This window comes from Diorhabda sublineata, chromosome X, assembly GCF_026230105.1.
Source record: "Diorhabda sublineata isolate icDioSubl1.1 chromosome X, icDioSubl1.1, whole genome shotgun sequence".
Classification (NCBI taxonomy): domain Eukaryota; kingdom Metazoa; phylum Arthropoda; class Insecta; order Coleoptera; family Chrysomelidae; genus Diorhabda; species Diorhabda sublineata.
In genome coordinates, this window is record NC_079485.1 from 7726106 (window position 1) to 7750098 (window position 23993).

The window sequence follows — 23993 nt, forward strand, 5'->3', positions numbered from 1 at the left end:
TACCTCCACATTTACATTTGTATGTTTCATGAGTAGTTTCATTCGGAAAATAAATAATGACCGGTAGTTATTTGTTCAGTTTTCGTATTTTATTTTACGGAGTAAGTCACCATTCATCTAAAGTAGATTAATGAAAGCTACATAATAAACATTACACTATTGAATTCCATAGAAAATTAGGAAGATTTATGATAGAAACAAAGATAATAAAATTTCAATTGACTGGTATAGGAAACCTATAAGTTCTGGAATATATATATATATATATATATATATATATATATATATATATATATATATATATATCAATTATCATCTTATATCTAATCAAACTGATATCCTTAAAAGTTCAAATCTAATTTATGAAGAAAACCTAAAAATTCTCAAACTTTTTCATGAAAACTCATATTCTTCATATCTTTTGTAACTTATAGCATTGCCCAAAATGATCAGTGTATTAATAAGAACGCTGGTTTAAAGATCCGTTCATAATGATCTAACCTATAAAAATTTATTTTCATTCATAAATTAACCAATCAGTATCCAACATCAATCTAACCTCATCTAACCTATAAAAATTTAACGTCTTTCATAATCTAATCTATAAAAATTTATTACGATTCCTTTAGTAATCAGAATCAATACGCTTCCTATTTCTATCAAGCGTCAATTTGAATATTGAATTTTAAAGTTGATGATTCTAATGTTTTTCATAAGATATTACAAAATTTAATACACCGAAATTTTTAACTAAAAAATTTAAGTAATTTTAAATATTGTTATATTTTTATACATATTTTTATATTGTACTTGACCATAATTTCATTCCTATACGATGAATACATAAATATTCGAAAGCTGGAAAATATATTAGAGTTAGTACCCTTTGCCACAATCCCACTACGAACGCTTATACATTTGTATATATGTTCTTATACGAAATGCCTACATATTCATTAGAAATCTACACTTTGGTGTTTAATTTGCCGCACTCCCAAATGTTTTTCTCATTTATTTGCAAGTGCTCTTTTTATAATTATCTTTAAAACTACAAATATCCAGGGTATTGACATTTTCTAATTTTATTTGCTCCCATTATCGAACATTGTGAATTAGAATCTAATGTAAAGTGATAATCACCACCGTATCATTAGCTTTTCAGCTGTTTTCTGTAAAATTTTAATGAACTATAAATCTACTATATTCATTATAACAGTAGAACAAAATTGAGATATCTCCTTGTATATCTGATATGAGAAGGGTAATTTTAAATTGGGATTCACAGACCTATGCTGATATTTCAGGCTTCCAGACTCCATTCTTAGTTCATTATTATCAATCTCCATTTATCTCAAAATAAACAACGTTTCATCAGTTTATACTTAAACTACGCCACTGTCCAGCTAGATGAACTATTTTTATTGTTCACATATACGCATTACAGCATGTGGTAACAGGATTTATGTAAACTCAACCCACTGAGAATGCCGTATAAACGTTCATTTGGAAAATGTTTATTGAATGAATGTTGCTTAAATAATCGAAAAGCAGGAACTGAAGTTAAATGAATCGTACAAACAATATTTTCTCCAAGCAAGACTAACATAGCGAGGAAAAAATATATAATCAGTATAAAGAAGAAATGATTAATTTCATTAATTGCAGAATTAGGACTGATAACTAGTTACATACCTGTTTTTTAGTTTTCCAAAAACCCTCACATCATCTGTAGAATTGCTTCGCGTTATCATTTTAATAATTCTTTTATAACTTACTTGCCAGCTTATCAGTTTTATATGTACTTACCTGTTTTCTCACTTCTGTTATAGCTAAAATTTATATATATTTTTTTAACCGTAATATTTAGCTCAATCCTGGGTGTTTTGTTTATTTTATCACCTTGTCCATTGACACAATGCATTTACTTCCTTTTTCTGTATCAGTCGCTTTATTATGCTCTTTTTATTTTCATCGGTTAATTTTTGTTACATCACCATATTGGTTATGTATTTAAATCATTCATACATCTTTTCTTTCTCATATCCATACTTTATCGTTTATTATCTGTAGCTGTTTGATTACTGCATTATTAAGTACTCTATGTTAAATAACATATGCTTCAATTTCGAATACGCCACGTATTTCATGTTTGTTTGGCAGCCATTAATAGAAAACCTCTTCAGAGAATTTGTGAAAATGAATAAAACCAGTCACCGTTATGCCAAGCCAAGTCAGATGATTGATTCTCTTGGTAAATCTGTTCTTTCGTTTACAATAGTAAAATATTGGGTATCAGAGTTTAAACGAGGTCATACGAGGTGCATTGCAGTGCTAGATCAAATGAGACGACTCCAGAAATGGTGACGAAAATCGGAACTGTATGGTCGTCGACTGAAAGTGAGCTAGCAGAGTAGAAATATTAAAAAGTACATAAAATCGCATCTTATTAAAAAATTTGGAAGATGGGTGGCGTCTTTGTTCCCATGAATTGATTATTACACGAAGTTTCACAGAAATAAAGTAGAAGTTTTCGCCATTTAATAACCATAAATGGAATAAAGTTCCATCATCTAACACCAGAGATAGAAAAATTATCAAAATAATGAATTAGAATGAGAAAATCGGCTTCGAAGAAGACGAAGACCGTTTCACCTCCTGACAAAGTACTTTCGAAATTACTGAGTAAGTAAGTTTATTGTGAAACTTATCAATCGTAGAATTGAAATTACCTATTGTTTCACCAAGAAACACAGCCCGATATTCTATTAACTTCTTCTATTGTTTCTAGTGAACTGCGAGCTTGTGTCGATCATTTCTCGACAGATTATTGCTTGCCTCGATTTCTCGATTTAGACTGGGTTTAAATAAATCGAACAGAACAAATTATCGTCAGTAATACTTATGTAATTACTGCCAATTCATCATATTCTGGGCGATGGGTTTTATTACTATCTCGGATTAGGATTAGGCTAACTGACAAATATAGAAAAGAATTAGTCTACTACATATAGACAATACCATTATTACCTTTCTAAAACAAATTTGATCTTTCGAACAAATGTAAAGTTAATAAAATTTCAGCAAAAGGTATAACAGTAATCGATTAACATGGTTTGCTGATTATTATCAGTGATTGTGAATCGCCTATAATGAGTTTCATCAAATATGCGTCGTTCTAGGTTTTAACAATATTTAATGACGAGTGTTGAACTTAGAACTAATTATATCTAGACCTCATTTATCAGCAATAGACGTGAATCAGGAGATGAAAATTAAAAATGTCTAAAAGTGGTGCATCTCAAATGTTTTAAGAGCGGAACTGCTTCTTATAATCCGCGTTCCTAAAAATACTTCACGTATCTTATTATACATCGAAATAAATTATATTCTATCCAATATTATGAAATCGGTCAATTGTTGGTAAAATACTTTCACATACCATAACTAAGAATTGTTTTGTGAAATTCCTCTTACATCCATTACAGCATCCGCTGTTTGTAATTACTCAGACTAAATTTGCCTTTCCAACATTTAGCAACTCGTTTTATTCTACTTTTTAATAGACCAGGCGTAACTATAAAAATTTTGATTGCATTATTTGCCTTCACGATGTCTTTTTATAGATACAAGTTCTGTCGGTCAATGTCAATTAGGCAGAAGGAAATCCAACTGCGAATAAAAACAAAAAATATCTTATAAATAGTGTATTTCGACTTACGGAGTTTGTTTTACGCTTGAAAGCAAATCTTTTGTACGTAGGAAGCTAAATTTTGTATGAGGAAATTAAGAAATTTATAAATTTTGTCTTACGAAACCATGCATATAATTATAAATATTAAAAAAATAACTGGTCTATTTCTTATTTCATGATACATAAAACATTTGAATATTATGTTCACTTGGTAATGTGGCCATTTAAGACTGAATATACAAATTATGTTTGAACTATGGTCGTGGGGTCACGGCTACACTATAGTATAATCATTTTAGAACGTTGGCCTTTCCTTTGAATATTTAGAGTTTAAAGTTAATCCTTTTGCATTTCCGGTCTCAAATGTAATAACTGAAATAAATAAATGTTATTTTTAACAAATAATTTTACTAATAATAAATCATTAAGCAAACACTGCAAATATACATGGCAATAAAAATAAAAAAAAATTATTTTTTTTTGTTTTGCAATCAGGTCGCATCTACCAATGGGGTAATTAGCGACAGGAATTTGTGATAATATTTTTATGTCGCCTAAATATTTAAAAAGATTTTCGATATTACAATTTTTGCCGAGTTTTGTTCTATTTTCTTATTAAGGCTATTGTCTTGTCTTGATTGTTGAAATTTTTGGCACTCAGTAATCAGGTGTTTTACAGTGAGTTGGGTCTTGCGTACTTCACATTGTGGGGATTGACTCTTAGTAATTAAATAACTGTGGGTAAGCTATTTGTAACCTAGTTAATTTAACTAGGAGTGATCTTTCGCTGATTGACTGCAACCAGGGTTTCACTTCCGGTTCCACATCGCGTAGTTACGATTTCGATGTTTGCTACTCGTTTTGCCACAGTTAAATAAAACGAATAGATTTATACTGTTTCAAAAATGCTTTGTGGATTATGATTTTTAAAATATGTGCCAGAATATCAAGATCTTAGAATTGCATAAAAAACATTTAATTTATCAATCGTAACTTTTAAAGTATACACCGGCATCACTAAATAAAGTAGCATTTTCACGTGACAGGTAATGGGTCAACTTGATTGATTTCATTGAATATAAGAATAAAAAAAATTGTGTTTCAATAAGGATTCATCAATAAAGGAACCTATCACACAATCAATTAGGAACCATTACTAGCATAACTTCGTGGTTTAAATTCCGATTCAGTTTAGGGACCGATCACACGCTTACTTTCAAAATAGTCGTTCGCGGAAGAGTGAACTGTAGTCATAGTATAGAATATAGTGTATTTGTTTTATGAGCTCAGATAAACGTGTAAAGCAGGACTTCTAATAAATAAGAATAATCTGGCGTAGCCTGGTTGGCATCGCTTGCATTAGTTGTTATTAAACTAGGTGACTGAATCAGAGCTCTGCAGGCCTGTATGGCGCGCGAGCTCCTGCCAATTTGTCTTTGTCTTCTTTGATAGGCAAACACTGTCTGTCTTACATATCTACTACTCAATTTAAATAGGAGCGGAATTTGATTGGTGATTGGTCTTACAACCGGACACCGTCATCCAAAAGGCCCTCTCCATACTATAGACATCACGGGTAGAGGATTCGGTCTTCGGGATACATAGATCCCTATCATATTTTAGTACCGAAATTTTCGGGATTAAATTCAATGAATTCCGAATCCCTGGATTTTCGGGACTAATATATTTTTTATATAAGTCAATAAAAATGTGCGTGAAACGAAACGCATTTGACGTTAAACGTTAAAATTTGTCGGCCATCTTGTTTACACAGCTGATTGCATTTGTTTCTGCTAACGACCGGTGTCAAATTAAGTATGTGTGTAAAATAGTGTAAAAATTACGTTTCAGATCGTGTAAGTATTGATATTTATATTGTTAATTGGTGATAAACAATTAATTTATTAAAAAACCAACAATACATTAACGTGTATGAGTAAATATAGATGAAAAACAGCGAATCAACCAAAGGCCTACAGACTCATCTATTTTTAAAACATTCCGTAAAAGTAGATTCTGCTAAGTCATCTTCCTCTTTTCCTCAACGAGCCAAAATAATGAAGGACCACCTTCGAAAAGAAAAATGACATCAGTCGCCGACTATTTTGTGAAATCTGATACTCTTGACGATGTTTTGGCTCGTATGACTGCGCTAGATAGTTTTCCTTTTAGCGTATTTGTGACATCAAACGATTTAAGATCGTTACTCAGACTTACCTAAATCTGCTTCAACAATCCGCAACAGAGTACTAAACTATAGTTTTAAGATAAAAAAACAAAAGAAGGACAACGATTTAGTATAAGTTTTGACGAATGCATTTCCTCTAATAAGAAATATATGAATTTAAATATTCATTCAGTAAACAATGGATAATCTGCTACCTATTGCTGTATTGCTTCTAATTTTGCAACCCTGTTCTCCTTATGATTGCATTATCATATTGCTGAATATTTTATTATTAAATTCATACCTATCTTTATTCTCACTACACTGTGCAATTTCATTGTCTTTATTCACCCATGGTCTAAAGAACGCCATATTCGTAGTATTTAGTATATGAAATTTATCAATTAAATAAATCTCACCTAGCCACACCACCGCTTATCGCAGACTGTCTAGCAGGAATATGTGTACATACGTCTTTCGATAGCCTCGAACAATAGAAATCCATTTATGTTTACGATTCGATGTTTTCATTGGTAAACAGTGGAGATGACGAGTCCAAGTATACTGACAATTTTATCTAGACTTTATGGCTTCCCTGAAACTATGTTCTGGATAAGGTAAACCACCTATAGTTTAACTGTGTTTCTAGACATTTATGCAATTGCATGATATATTTTATTTATTGAATAATTGTTATTGAGCAGTTTTAGCGATTTACCCAATCAGACCGATTTTATACTGCATTTTATTACTAATATGCAAGCTATTACTTTAATATCGAAAAACGTTTGAAATGCGCATTATTTCTTCAGAATATGTTCAGAACATCATTCCTCCCCGAACGAGTTGTGAACGTTTAATTTTGATTAATTTCGAACAACAGTGAACGTGATCTGGATTATTTGCCGAACATTCAGGTCATGATCGAGTAAACCGAGTTTCCGAAAAGTCCTTTTAATAGTATCTCAGTTAAGTGATCGGTGCTTTTTATTACAATTTGTATATTTCAAAAAATTTTTGTCTAAAACATTCTTTTGTTTCAATGTAAGTTAAAAAACATAATCTAATAAATAATAATATTGAAATATTTATCTCTCTTTTTTTCTATTGAGTTTATCAATTCATTTTGTTAGTTCGTCAGATTATCACAATCCGCACCTGTTGTGGTGATAATAAATTTAATCACTTGCCATTAGCTTGTCAAAAAGAACCGGTAATTGAGATAATTCTCGTAGAAATCAATAGTTTTACATTAGTATCAAATCTTGGTTTGTTAAAAAAAATTCAGTGAGATAGCGACAAAACAATTTTTATACTTTGATTGTGGGTTATTTCGGATTTTCTTTTCGCATTTTAAAAGGAAATTGAAATGAATCAAGAGCTTATGGTATGTATACATTTTGTTAATTCATTTATAATACGTGCTAGTTTACCAGAATAAATGATAAATTGTTAAATATTAGAACTAGCTATGAACGCAAAGGAGAACTTCTAAGTTTTCTAAAAATGACTTAGCAATTTTTTTGATTACCACAATAATACAATTCCAGAAAAAAGATTCTAACGTCTCTTTCAGATTCTGGAAAATAACATTCAAAATTCAAAATTTTTGATCATTTAGATTGCCAGTTAATGCCAAAGCTCAAAAGTTTAACGTCATTCTCTTTTTTAAGTATGCAATACTAAAACTGCAAAATTAGAAAATATTTGTTTTGTATTGTTGAAAATATTTACGCAACAAATTTTGGAAAAGAGATTTGGTGAAGATATCCTAACTGCGTCGCAAAATTAACACATATGTTGTAAAATTAAAGATTATAATATCAAAATTAGGACCTCGTTTGGTAACAAAAGGACTGTATAATAAGTTTTAACTGTATCAAATAACATTTTTGTATGGCATGGAATGAACCATAGAAATAAAAATGTTATTGCATGGTTTATTAACAAACTTAAAATTAGAAAACGCCTTGCTTGGATTATTACCACAAATCTTGTTAGCATATTAAATATTAAGTTTCTCGTTTCAAATTGATACATTTTATTTCTATTAATATGAATGACAGTTCAGCTAGGTGCCTAGGGGAATTCGGTCAGTTCTATTCTGCTGACTCAATTGTCATAAGTGTTTAATCGGGTTAAGATCAGAACTGACTTTTTTGAATCCTCCTACATATTTCTGCTGAAAGAATACATGAGTTCTAATAGAGATGTAAATAATTTCTTATCTAAAAATTGTATCATGAAGCAATACAAGATGAATATAATTGAATACTTTTGTGTTATTGATCTAGAAATATTTTAAATATCTACCTATCTACTTTGTAGTAGTGGATAATCGAAGGTTATTCACATTCGGCTTTGAGAAATTTATGATGAAGTTATGACTTGAACTAACAATTAAAATTATAATTAATATAAAAATACCAATATTACGTAACCGATGACAGTCTAACGGACATAAATACGAGGGCGAGTCAATAAGTCCTTGCGTTTTTTAATTTTCTGCACCTCAATCTGAAAGGGTAACATTGTCCCCTCATGCAACATGAATCGCAATAGTAATAAAATAGTTTCATTACGGCCATACAAATACATATGTGGAAGCTATAGAAAACTTCCGTGTTTCAGCGATTTTAATTTTGAGGGATTACCTACATATAAGAAACCTTTTCGTGATAAAGGTGCGACATTTGATAAGAGTTGACCATATGCGTAATCGCAGTATGGACGAAATTTTGCGCCGTTTTGTAACCGTGCATCCACAACAATATAAACACTAAACAGCAGCTCAAGCAGAATAGAATTAAACTGCGAGAAAAGCCAAGCCAAGGCCTAATACTTAGGCGTAATGTTGGATCCAGGTTTCAATTTTAACGAACACGTGAAAGAAAGACAATGTCCATAAAGTGAGACAAGCGAAAGCAAGTCTGTGCGGATTAATCTTTAGAAAAATTAATAGATTGTCCAATTTGTACCATTTTTGAAATATTTAATTTCAAGCTCCTTAATGCAGAACTCAAAAAAAATTATAAAAGCACACATTTCCACCATTTAATTTGATTTTTCGCTCTTTAGTTTATTCAACTATTAGTTACTGGTTCTTTATGATTCTTTCTATTATAGTACTTCGTTTGCCTGTGGTAGATATTCACACCAACTTAACTGCGTATCCCAAAAATCTCTGGATATCCTAAATCTCAAAATGCAACTATAAGATATTATTTTCTCTAGTGAAATCAAAGTTATATTAAAAACATGAATTTAGTTAATAAAAGTTTCTTACTATTAATTCTTTTTAAAAGTTCAGTTCAAATCCTTTCACGTCAACATACCTATTTTGTACCCGATATTCCGACTTAGTTTATGAAAAATTTTTGTACGTAGATGGCAATTCTTAATTTATTCTTCACTCTAATTTTTGTTGAAGAGTAAGATGATTACAAAAATTATTGAGAAAGGTGGTAGAAACCGTACAAATCCATACTAGACTTTCTTTTATAAGGATAAACTTAAACCGGAATAAAAGTTCTCATTTTTTCACTTTATTAAATAGGGTTTTGAACGAGTGAAGGATATTCAACAATTGTCAATAAATGCGAACTTTATAAAGATGAACACTATTAAAGATGAAATTGAAAAGGTTTTTTTTGTTGGAGAAAATTATAAAACTTGTAGGACATACGCTGGAACCTTGCGTGTGTAGAGCTGTACATAAGTGGTTGTCAAAAGCTCCCACTATATCGATGAAGGCTGTTAGAGCAATATATTTGCTGCCAAGAACCTTTTCTATGTCTCCAACTAGGCAATGTGGTGGACTTGCCTTTTTGATAAGCAAATTGTTTGGCATGTAGTGAGTGAGAACCGTACTTCGGGAAAAAGGAGGTGAGGCAAATCGGAGGATAAGACTTTAGTTAATCTTCTGGTCTTCTTCCTGTTTTTGGTATTAACACTACTTCCTGCTCTCTTCATATTTTCAGTTCATAGCATAGAATCGGGCTGGCTTCAAAAAACTTCGAAGCCTTTCTGTAGCATGGATGGAAAATGCCATCTTTGTCAAGTAATTTTTTGAGATTGAAGGTCTCAATCGTCCATTTCATACTGTTTATTGAAAAGATTTTTCGTGCCAGAATTTTGCTTCTCCTGTTATGAACATTCATCCCTTCTTCTAGTATATTCTTCTGGTTTTCAACATTTTTAGTGACTTCTAAACCGGAAAAGTGTGTCTTTAAAAGTATCTCTAAACTTTCTTTTTCATGGTTGCTCCATTCATTTGGCTTTTGAAATAGTGCAATTTGGTTTGAATGGTTTTGGATTAAATCTGTTGATGCCTTGAATACGGCCTCTATTTAGCCATGGCTTTTGTATGAGTCCGATATCTATTTTTGGAGGTGTTTTGAGCATTGTCAATTTTGCTAGAAACCTCAAATTTTACTCATGTAGTTTCCTCTTACTATAGGTCCTGTTTGCTTTTAGCAGGTCTTTTGGTGCCTAATGATTTCGACTGTTTTTCAATTCCTTGTTCCTTTTTGTATTAGTAAAAAACTTTATATAATTCAGGCATGTATTTTACATTTAGACCTAATCTAACCTACTAAAATTCAATGTCATTCATAATCTAACCCAGGGATGGGCAAACTTTTTTCTTCGCGTGCCAATTTTTGCTAACGAAATATATGGCGGACCAAGCTGAGGCATTACATTATATACTAAAATAAAAATATTGCCATAATTTTTCTGAATTACTAATTTATTGTGCAATATTGAAAAATAACATTTTTAAATGCAATTAATTGAACTCAAGTTAGCTGCGAAGTAGAAGGTTGAGGGGCGCTGGTCTTTGTGGGAACATGTGACATGTGGAACTGTTTTTGTTTCTGTATTTTCATTATTGAATTGTCCGCACAAATAGCTTGTACCAAACATAGCCATTATTTTCTGGGCGTGGGAAACTATATTTGCCTCAAATGGGTAGTGCGTTCGACGACAGTCGGAATTACGGGTTTTATGCCCGACGTGTACTTTTTTTACTGCCAATTCATAAGAATGTAATTTCTGATAAAAAGAAAATTGTACTTAACTTTTGTTTGCTGGTCGCGGGCCGGAGATGGTCCGCGGGCCGTAGTTTTCCCATCCCTGATCTAATCATTAAATTTTCATCATCATTCATATTCTAAATTAACAACGATTTCGAGGGCAACCAGAATCAATAAGCGTTAATTTGAATATTGATTTCTTAATGATGAATTCAATCATTTTCCCAAACCAAACAACAAAATTTGATACAGTTCAAATCTAAACTAATTGATGTAAGTAATTTTTATTATTGTTATACTTTTATAGGTTTTCAAAAAAATCTTTTATAACCACAATAAATAATTTTCTCATCCATTTTCCATTTCATGTCTCATTGACACTAATTCGACAGTATTAATTTATTCAAAACGTTAGCCTGTACGAAAAAAATTCGTAGCTTCTCCCTCACATCAAGCTTTTAGCGAAATTTTACCAACTATTAGTGCTCACTGTATATTGTAATCTGATGTAAGAGTTATATTTTTTAAATAAATATATACTTCTATTGAAGTATATTGATATCATTCTCTTTTCAATAGGTTAAAAATGGTTGAGGGTATTGCTCCCAAAAACATTGAAAAAAGCAAAAAAGTGACAGCATTAAGGACTGAATGGTTTACTTACTTATAATTAAAAAAGGTTCATATGTTACTTTAGTTGTTTCTAGCCGAACGAACATAACTAATCCAGATGTGCCTTCTTTGAATGAGGAAATGTTATGTTTTATTATTCTTGTTGTGGTCTGAAATTATCTATCTCGACACTGAAAGCTCATCGTATCCTCACTTCAGTCGAAGATATTCATAAGCCAAATTTTTATCGCAGAATCGAGGTCAATTCTGATTGAAAATTAGTGTTTAAATCAGGTCAATGATCTTTGTGATATAGAATGAGATGGAGAACGGGATGTTGATCAACCTTTTTGTCGATATCAACATATCTAATGGCTCTCAACAATTGCTAGGAATAGGTTGTTACCACTGACTAGTTACGACGTTTTTGCGTCTCATCAGGGTGGAGTAACCATCTTTCGTTCCGAGTTTCTAAACCGAACTTAAAACAATACCAGCGAGTGGTGTCATTTGGTTCATGTTGTTGAAAATTATTGATAGATTAGACGGTTAGGAATTTTGAAAATTCATGACATTTCGTCTCCTACTTTGAAACCATTATCAAGAGAGGGTTAAGGCCTCAATCTGCCTCTCGTTCAGGAGTTCTAATTTGAACCCAACCATATTTATAAATAATTGACTAATAAATATTCAACATCATTCATAACGACCTAGATTAATCTAACCTATGAAAATTAACGACGATTTCAACAGCAACCGAAATCAATAAGTTTGATATTTCTATCAAGCATCAATAATTTAATAATTTAAATTTAATTTAATTTAATAATTTAAAAAAACAACAACAACATTTAAGACACCGAAATTCTTAACTAATCAATGTAAGTAATTTTTAAAATATTTTATTACTGCTATACTTTTATAGATATTTTTACATTTCAGTCCCTGATGCATGAAAGCTCGGTAAAATATATTAAAAATAGTACAGTTTGGTGTTTAACTAATTTAATATAAACGTTTCGTAGTAGATTGTGGAAAAATTAAACAAACTGAAATATTGAATTCTTACTTAAAATATTAACATAAATATTTTTCATATACTCACTTGTTATTCTATATTTATGGTCATAATTTCAGTCTCTGAAGATAAATTCCTAGTTATTTGAAAGCTAAGAATATAAATTAATATGCTTTGGTATTTTCTTCATAGCCTAAACACCTTCGTTACCAAGGTGGCAAAGACCTTATAATAAACGCATTATCATTATGAAGAGTAACTTGGATTTGTTTCATGAAATTTCGTGCTATTTATCATTAAAAACATTGTAATTAAACTAAAATGAAAAAGAAATAAAAAATTTCTAATTTCATCTCTACTATTTTCAAGTAATTTTCAATGATTTTATATTCATGTTATTGTATATTTGCAAACAATTAAAAATATTGTTACTTAAAAAATTTGTATTCATTGAATTGCACAACTTATTTTCCAGGTATATAACCAATTGTCGATTGTCACGTACACACATTTCGAATACTGAGACATGTGCAGTTTGATTTTGTAAACAAGATAACGTTCTATATCATCCGTCAGTATTGATAAGCGAAACACTAGCCATATATTGTTGAGGTAGACATCCCAAACATGTTTTTTACTTTAACATATCATGTAATATCGCATTTTCTATTTTAGATTTCATTTCGGAATAATTATATATTTTCAAATGCGCGATTTACTGGAAACTTTTAAAGACAAGTAAATACTGTAAAGAAAAATGAAATTTATGCTCATATAAAATAGTGTAAACTCTTCCAAACGATATCTTAGTGATACCTAGTCTACTAGGTCCCTCAATTTCACGTTAAACATCATCAGTGCTTATAGAACCACGTTTATACCTGGAGAATCATCATCGTAATACCTTTTAAGCTAAGATTTTGGCTCAAAAATTTCTCCCTTAAATAATAATACTTAGTTAACGCCACGATTTTTTAACTTGTTTACTCGAAAACAATATATCTACCTAATTAATAGAGGGAATGAGCTTACTATCGTTTGAAAAACAGTACTTCAAGAGAATAACATAAAAATGTGATTATTGATGACCTCTATCCGGTGATTTATTGATCGATGGTCTTCAAATACAGTGAACAAAATTTGGTTTTAGGTGCTCATGTAACAGCTTATAATTTTTTTGCCGAAAATGCAAAAAATTGTATCCTCTGAGTATCTTAAGTTTTAAATAACCAAAATTATTTTTCTAAAAGTGTGAGTAAACTTTTCTAATTTGGAAGTGCTGAATATTTTTCACGAGAATATTTTTCATGATTACATGACGTAAAGCTTGACAATAAACTGGAAATTATCGGGTTTCATCATTTTAACCGTGTGCTAGGTTAGCACTAGCTTTTGGGGATTTGCCAAACGACATTCTTTAGATTTAGATTGAAGCAAAAAAATTGGGACACTTTATTATAGATGATCCAAATTTTTAACGAGGACACCGAAACGTACGTTCTTTATAGATAGTGGTCGCAATTTATTAGACTTTATTATGTTAATGGAGAAAGGCTATGAAAAAAGCCAGAAATAGAAAAGAGTGGCAAAAACTTGTATATGATTAAAAAGACACAAACACCGGACACCCGTACACGACACCCACAAAGGATACGCATGGGTCTATGATTATGTAATATTACGATAAAAATTGAATTATAGGATTACATTGAATAACTTCATTTTGTTTTTTTTTGAAAGATATTCCTTAAACAGGCTTATCCTTTTAAACTCATATATTTTCAATTATCCTCAGATATAAGTATTTCGAAATAATCTCAGCTTCCATTCAAAATCATTGAGGGGGGCTTGATCAGAAATATACATATAATCAAACCTAAATAGTGCATACTTCATCAGTTGAATATTCTATATTCGAATACGAAATTGTTTACTTATTTCACTTTTCACTATTTTTTAATTATCAATAATCAAATGCATTTTTTATTATAATCAATTTCCATCTATCTTAATGCGAGGTGATTGAATGAGGCTCTTACTTTGAAAATATATCAATTCTACGTTAAATTCAACTTAATTCCCAACAGGCACTCCCTTATCCATTCTCATTTCAATTCCAAATTTCCATCTTTTCTTTCACTTTCTTATATCCAATTCAATGCTGTCTCTTAACCCACTACTTCTCACTTCTGAAAAATGTCGGTTATTTTTATACATACATCTTTACATTTTCCCTAAATGTTACCCTCAGTATTCATTTTATTGTCACTGACAAAATTTAAAAATTAGCCAAAAATTAGTCAATGTCTGATAACACTTCATAAGTCTAAATACATATATTTACGTGTCAATTAAAATTGATTATCTGAATTATAAATTTATTCTAATTAAACAGCATAACGCTATGTTTTCTTTTCATTTCTATAAAAGTTTATTTATTACGTGCTCAACTTTAAAATTCACTAATTTACATAGTAATTATGTACTTTTTTTGTTTCAGGTAAGTGTATTCCTGAGTAACAAATGACAATCTGTACGTATATTATTATAAAATTGTCCGTTAAAATATTTTCTGAATGGATTATTTTTTCTTCAACTTATAACGGAAATCGGAATCTATTCATGATTTTATCTCCTACTTTCACATGGAGGTATTGGGTTTAAGTTTGATAGTTTAAATAAGCGATTTATTTTTTCAAATTAATTTATAGGCTCAGTATATTCTAGTGTGTAAATCAATTTTCTAAAATGTTACATTTTTTCAAAAGTATGGTTTGTATCTGAGGTTAATATAAGTGATTTAAAAAAAAACTTAAATATATTGATAACTAGAATAAAAAAAAATATTTTGCATCATGCAAATATATACATCAGTGGAAAGAACTGAAGAGGAGGAAATGGAGGAATTCCACAACGACCGGCGGGAGTTTATAAATGAGAAGAGAAGAAAATGAAAGAATAATGTCCGAATAAGAAACGACAAACATCTAGATCTAGGATGTATGAGAGGAAAAAGGGAAAAATAATTAACACGAATGGGAGAAGAATGATTTAATTCTGTATTAGCAATGAATTGATAATAGGAAACTCATCTGAAAGGCGTTAAATGTGATCCGATTCTCTTATTGAATATAATTTCTTTAACATTTGTTCACTGGTAGTTTATTGTAGAATTATTAGAATACGAAACATGATCCATGTCCATTTGGGGATAAAGATTGTTAGCTCAGTATTTCTTCGAAATTTGAGCTGCCATTATTTTGTTATTAATGAACAATATTCTTAGGAAAGTTTGTTAACAGCAATTCCGCCATTCCGTCGCGTATATTTTTTATAGCAATTCTATATTTTCGACTACGTAAAAATATATAGTCTGCCTTGAAAACTAGAATAAAAATTGGAAATTTTGTCCAAAAGTAGATGTTTCATTATTTGACCATAATTTCGGTCCAAGATCATGAATACATAAGTATTTGGAAAGTTGGAGAATATATTAAAGTATTAATAAATTTTTAAAACATAGAAATGACGTTGATAGCAATATTTCCATTAACGTCACTTTGAATATTGAATACTATGATTTTAAAAATTTTTACAAGAAATAATACAATTCAAATCCACCGAAAATATTAATTAATTATTTCCCGGACGATTAATACATAAGTATTCGTAAGCTCGGAAAATATATTAAAGTTAGTCCACTTTGGTGTTTCATTGCCACGTTCCCAATAACAAACCGTTATATATATATATATATTTTATAAATTTTTATATTTATATTTTTATAAATTTTTTAGGTCGCTATGAGTGAATTGAATCTCATGTGTTAGATTAGGTTAGTTCGTTACCGATGGCGTTGAATTTCTGTTATAAAATTTGATTTTTCGATGTCTCAAATATATGCATAGCTTACAATAAGGTTATTTGGATCAGTTTTTTATTAATAAATTGATTATTTTGGGCAATATATGTTGGTCCTAAAAATAGACGTTTTTGGTAGTTTTTAATTTAATTTACTATCACTATTGTGAGACGTTATCCCATTGGTAAGTGTTATCTTCAACTTCAACCAATGTATTTCTTGTCACAATTTAAACAAGCTATTTCATAAACGCTGTTAGGTAATTCATTGCTGGTCTTTTATCTTTTATTTTAGTAGATTTCAATAGATCCCGGAAAGCTTACTGATTTTATATATATGGTAAAGGTGTATAACTAATAAATCAATCTAACCTAATCTAACCTATGAAAATTTCATATGTCATCCATGATGTAACCAATGAAAATTAACAACTATTTCGATAGCAACCAGAATCAATAAGCTCAATAGTGAATTTCAATAATGATTTTTGAATTTGATGAATTAGATAATTTTTAAAAAGAAATAATAATTTGATACATCGCAATTCTGAACTTATTAATGTACATATGTAATTTTCATTATTGTTTTTATGGTGGGAGTGTGGAAAAGGATAATATAAAAATATGTAATATGTAAAAGTAAAACAATTTTTAAAATTTGAATTGAGGCTTGTGACACGTTAAAATTTATTCCCTTTCATTATATAATTGGTCAATGTAAGATCAAATTTAAACTATTCATCAACTTAGATAATTTATTTGAATTCATCGGTGACTTTTTACTATTTCGATCCGTTCGCTATAACATTCAATTATTTACTGACTTTTTCGCTGATTAACGAGCGAGTATTTATACCAAAAAGAATTTCTCGAATAAATCGATTCTCGAAAACAATCAAATAAAACGGTTTTCCTAGAAATTATAGAGACAATTTAAACAAATCTCCTCTGTAAATAGTTTATGAGAAACATGTTTACATACATACATAAACAGCCTTTCTGAGAACGTTCGCATTCGCCAAACTTTAAACTGCATCATAACCGAACAGAACCTGTTTCACGGTCCATGTCGTGGACAAGTTCGTACAATATATTTTCATTAAAGTATCGTTTTTTCAGCAAACACCAATTCAATGGGAAATTTCACATTCATTCCTTAAGTAATAAAATATAGAGTGGGCTGTAAGGAATAGGCCCTTTGTCCCTATGTAAATTATTCTTACATTTAATAAACTCAAAGCTTTCAAATGTATCCAATAATTCAGTACCTTACTAAATAGAATAGAAATTGATCAGTATTGAATCAAGGACGGGAGTGTGTACGTCGATTCCAAATTAATAGGAAGCTTTAAGTGGTAATTTATTGAATTAAAAAAGGTTATTTGTGACATTTCAAAAATAACTTTGAAAAAATCACATTCAAATTAGTAAACCATCTACAATTACACACTAATTTATAAAAAAAAATCGGAAACCGGATACGCACGGTATGGACAGATGCTTTACATATTTAGGAATAAAAAATAATCCACGCCATTCACAAAAACGTTCCGGTATGAATAGAACTAAACAAAAGATATTAAAATGAATTACAGTAATAATATATTGAATGTAACTCTAATTTTACATACTTCCATTAACATTTTACGGAAATACGGTATTTTGATCATGTCTATTTATATTTATGGTAAAAAAGTATGCAAGATCATACTGTAACAGACTCAAATGTTATAGCAATGTTTGCTAAGCAAAATCTCTGAAATTTTGGGTATATGTATGATAATCATTTATTAAGGTATTTAAAGCATTCTAGAAATTAACAATTAATTCTAGTTTTCATTAATTGGCATGGTACCTGTTTGTCACGTTAACAATAATTAATTTCCTTTGCTTTGGTACCGACTTTGTATTATACAATGGATGGCAAAGGAGTTCGTTTAATTTGATCAACGAGATCTTTTTAAGCGATCTGTCGTTCCAATATTGACGTGTGATATTCATACTTTTCTCAAGGTAATTAATAGAAACATTTTTATGCCTATTCTAAAATAACTCACCTTTTTAGTCTCTTTAGTTTATTAAGAGTAAATGCATGCAAAACAGTGAATGGAAACAACCTAACCTTACGTTCGAGTTTATTTTGGATCTACCTCCAACTGAGGTAGATCCAAAATATACGTTTTCACCACAAAAATGGCTTCTTCTGATGTTGAAATTTGTTGACCAAGCAGTTTGTTTTTGATATACGTACAACGTTTTCCGAATTTCTCCAAGGACTTATGATAAGAAATTGGTGTGTTTTGTGTCTAAAAGGCAACCATTTACATTAAAATGTTCCTTCCGTGAATAACTTTGGCTCGACTTAGTCCAACAAAGTTGATTGCTGTTTGATATCGAGGTGAAATGCATAGATTTGCGATTTGTTATCAGTACAAATGTCATACAACTTTAGATACACGAAAATTTGCTCAATATTTGTACGCAACTGTCATAATCATGTTATTGTGAAATATCATGTAGTTTCTTCGAATCCCTATTCGAATTAAAGATCCCTATTCGAAACATACCACTACTCCCTAACTGTTCTTTACGCAATAAAGAGTCCAGATAATTATTTTGCTTAAAGTATTTTTTCCATCAAAAAGTAATATTTAATCGAAATTCTTCTTCATACATTGCTTAGTTATTGACTGATATTATAATCTATAAGACATTCTGAAGTTTAAAGACAAAAATCATTTTTGTAAGATCTCTCACATATGATTTTGTACGATATTATTAATATATGTTTTCACTTTAAATGTTTCATTTCCATTCTTATATAAACAGTTACTAGTTCGAAGATATTCGTTATTTTGTGTAAACCTCTGTATACTGTGTTTTCGAATTTCCAATTAATGATCATATTAATTGTGTACATTGATTATCTCATAGAAACGAAGGTCTACGGGAGAAATCTTTTATAACAACTTTCAAGTGTATTTCATGTTATTTTTTTTTTCATTAGAATCAAAAAGAAAGAGTTTTGTAAATAAAAATTTTGTTCAGAGTACGAAACTCATAATCAATGTGTTAATAAATTATCTGATAAATCAACCAGTAGTGTTTACTCGGATGAAAGTAAGTATTATTGGTTCCATTCATTATTCACTTTAATTGCCAATTAGCTTCATTCTTAAAACCGCGATCAGCATTACACAGAGTCACAAAGCATTAATTGTTAAAACATTTTTCCAACACATCACAATTCTATGAATTTATTTTTTATGAAAATACAGTTTTCATTAAAATTATTTACTCATAATTTTCGATTGTTTTTAGTACTGGTGTTAATAAAAAAATTATTTTTATGCAGAAAAATAATGTGACATTATTAAATTTGAAAGAAATAAACTGGAATGAAAAATTTTATTGAGTGCTTTGTGCTTTATAAATCACATACAAACAATTAAATTATTAGCATGCAAAAATATAAAATTACAGATGGCCTTTCAGAACAAAAAATTAAAAAAATGTTCTATAGCTAAGAATGAAGAAATCTTCTAAAAATATCTGTTCTTCTATGAAAATCTGTTTACTCACGTAACCAAAAAAACCATAGAAGTCAACAATATAATCAACTTATATTATTCTAATTATCAAATAATGTTTGGGCAAAAATATCAAAATGTCTCAAAAACCACCGGACAGAAATATTTTTCTGTGATTTTTAGGACTGTGAATTGGCAAACGTTGTGGGGATAAATTTGAAAAATAGGGTGGATGCGAGATGCGTAACTAATGCAAGGTATGCAAAGCCTTGGAATAGGATTGTTTTGGTGAAATATGACTTTCTATTTTTTTTAATGTCAATGTTCACTGACAATTGTTCACTAAATCCCTTTTATTGTATTCTCTTCTGTAATAATGGATTAAGTTTCATTAATTGTTACGCATCACCAAAACAGCTTAAGACAATTGTTGATAAATGTACATACGATATATTTAGAATGTCATCTATCTCCTTGCTGCTTTATCCAATCATTTTTTAAACAAACTTATTGTCTTTTGTATAAGCACAATGATGTGAAGTATCATCGGTGTTCACGCTCTTTTCAAGTCAACCTGTCGTTTCAATGATATTTGTATCAAAGAGCAATGTTTTATGAACAATTTCTATTATTTCCTTGAAAATGAAATTTTTTTTTAAATCGTTGTAACTTTTCAATCAAACATCGGATCGCAATTTCTAGTACCTTTTGAAAGTAATTGCTTGCCTAAAAAAATATTCATTTTTTATGCGTGGCACCTCGTGTATATCAGATCGAACTGAGAAAATTATGGAAACGTGTCTCTAATAGGTTGTTATATACCTCTGCAAATATTTGAACTCTGTACATATTTATTATATATTAGTTATGTTCAACTTGTAATAATCTAAATAAGAAGAGTTACATATATGAAAATTAGAATTTAGATTGTAGAAATTTAGTTATTAGAATAAATCTGGCAATATATGAAATGGAGTGTATAGATAAAAATGAGACACACACACACACACACACACACACACACACACACATATATATATATATATATATATATATATATATATATATAATATGTAAATGTATTCATACTGAGTATTAATTGAACAAGAACATGTACAAAGAACATATGCATGAATTATCATTTATTGTACATTTTGTAAAATCTTTTTGCTGATTGTAGTTCTAGGAAGATTGTGGAACTGGGGGTTATATTATAGTTTAATCATTCCTATGTTCAAATGAATCAAGAATTTTTTTCACATATATTTATTTTATTTTGGACTTTTCTTTAATTCAACCCCCTTCAGTCGCAGTGGATTCCCACCATGAGTTTATCAGGTGGCAATACATCACCGCCATCCACCTATAAGTTTGTCAATCATGACTCCTTTTTAATATGTTTTTCTTAATTATTTTCTCTAAATACTTTCAATGTAGTTTTAAATGTTAAGTTGCGTTCATATGCTTGTGTAGTAATAATATTTGATAATATTTCCCTCATTGGAGTAACAGAGTAGTTTTGAATCTCCCTGGTAATATATTTGAACAAACATTTTAACTTGCTATTTTAAATTTAATACGGAATAAGAAAATTAAAAGTTTAAAAAAGGTCAGAATTGATAATCACGTCTTGACCGTTTCTCAGCTGGATAGGGTCGTTTAATCCCACCCACGGTTAAGTAAATGGTGCTAAATTAAAGAAACTAGGAATACTAACAACGTTTAACGTATCCAAAAGACTTATTAAACCGTTAAGGTGTGTAGCTAATTTCTTATTCTAAAAATAGTTGAAATATATGTGTGAAGCTAGTGGATTGTATTAAAAATTGAAAATAATTTAGCAGATAAGCGCTACCTAGTAACTTCTAGGTTTCTAGTTATTCGGGGAATATTTTATGCATTTAGAGATATGTGAAAGTTATTGTATTTTTTCTTGTAACGAAAGCATAATTCACCCATCGCTTCAGAATAGGTGACAGAAATATTACTTCAGTAGAAGATTTAGAATGATAATAATATGTCATATTTTTCGCCAACTTCAATATTGTCTTTCTTCGTTGCATTTCCAATTTTCCCTCCAAAAAAACGAGTGCTTTGTCAAGACAGAAAAGGGGAACTATCATTAGGAAGATTCCAATGAATATTTTAAATAGGTATATATAATGAATTTTCATATGAATCTTGAGTTTTGTACGTGTCTATTATGATCTAAAAATATATCTGAACACCACACATTATCTACTTGTATAAGTGGAAACCTAATTTTTACAAATTAATCATACACTAATAATACACTACAAAATCCACATAACATAATTTGTATATGTCTTCTTCAAACGTAATTATGTGAAGAATTAAATAATAATGGTCATTAAATAAAAATATTTCACTTTCTTCCAAATTAATGAATATGTCTATTAGTTTTTATAGCCTTTGCAATTAGTGAGATTTCCTTCATTAAAAAGAAGTAAACTGATGCTATTGTCTTGTAGGAATATGCATTTCATCATTGGAAGAAACCATTTTACAGGATGTTGTACATTCATCTTGAAGGTTGAGAGATTATTATAATGGTAAAAAGGTGGTTATTGTTCTACTTTGCAATTGTTACTGGTCAATGCTAATTCAATTTCTCAGTGCTAATTCATTTCTATCGAATACTTAAGAGTTTGTTCTCATTATTGTAATGATTTTTGTCGAAGAACATTAAGGATTCTGGGCGTTGTTATTCAGATTTGAATATTTCCATACTTTTCTCAAACAACACAAGAATCCGTGTCAAATTCTCGTAAAAATAGATGATTAAAAAATAGATAGACGAAACAAAACATATGTTCTCGATTCAACATCTACAAGTTTGATGATTATTTATTAAAATGTGTATTTTGAAATATATAGAAGTATTTATAGGAAGTCGCTGTGGGAGGTAAAAATAAATGTTTAAAATGTATTTCTAGCATAATTGTCAAAGACAGGATTTTTAGTATGTTCTATGAAGGCAGCGAAAATTATTTTAATTTTTATCAATTTTAGAGGCTTACATTGAAAAACCATTTGTGAAAAGATCAGGTTGAACATATTGAAATTCTGTCCATTCTCAAGATTTTACCAAGCAACGAAAAATATCGTCAACCTCCATATTATGTATTCTGCCGTTCTTTAAATAATAAAGTAGAAAAAAACTACTTTCATGACTAATGCCTCGACGAATATTGAAAATCGTGATGAAAATCGACCTTTTTGTCGACATTAACATCCCCAATGGCTCGCAATTGCACTGACTAGTTTCGACGTTATTATGTCTCATCGGAGCAGTACAACAACCCTCGTTTGGGCTTGAGTCCCGAACTGAACATCAGGTCGCTATCGTCGCGTCGCTATTAGGTAGAACCTGACCAATAGTTCGCAGTTGGAAGTGAAGATGACGCCACTTAGCATTTGCTGGGGAATGTTTAACTACATGTACCAAATAGCAAAATTGGACCATAAACAGATATAAAACAGGTCTCTTCTGTTATAAAATTAGTTTTTTTAATAATTTTTGAAAGATAGATAAAAATTTTGACGTTTCGACTACTTTTAGTCTTTATAAAAATTGTATTTGGTGGACTTAACGAAAGCCTTTGTTACCCTGTCTTAAGAAAATAGATGTCAGTCAATCTTATATGATCATCAAATTCTATACTACAATATCGGTAACGAGGTTAAAAAAACTGACTCTATGATGAAGCTATCGCTAGCTACAAATTGAGAAAGCCCCTAGGATAACTGGTTACTTACTATGACTATTCAAGAATTGAGTACGTAGTAGTTGAAGAAGAAAACTAAGGAGGCTGAGATCTTTGAGAATATAGTTTAAAAAATGCATCAGCTCAAAACAGCCCTTAAATTCCAAGTATGTCAACAACGATGATATCAAAAATGGAATAGAATGTAACCGACTCAGTTGGTATGGCCACCTTCATTGGATGGAAGGTTTCTGGCTAAAGAAGATCTGTAATGCGTGGGTAGCGTACTGTGTTAATCAAACTGTATAGTCTGTTAATATTCCAGAAAAGTTTGACTGCGTGCTTTTTTT

The 23993-nt window shown here is 30.1% G+C and overlaps 1 protein-coding gene across 4 annotated transcripts in view; it reads left to right on the forward strand.

The window, feature by feature from the left end:
• Positions 1-23993, forward strand: part of LOC130451289 (uncharacterized) — a 111135-nt gene that overhangs the window by 12321 nt on the left and 74821 nt on the right. Inside the window, exon 1 of one of the 4 annotated variants that reach the window (XM_056790222.1) lies at positions 6723-7245. The exons of the other annotated variants lie outside the window; for them this stretch is intronic. Coding sequence (XP_056646200.1) covers positions 7228-7245 — 18 coding nt within the window. The 5' untranslated portion in view covers positions 6723-7227. Of the gene's footprint in view, positions 1-6722; positions 7246-23993 lie in introns of those variants that run through there. 4 annotated transcript variants of the gene reach the window in all.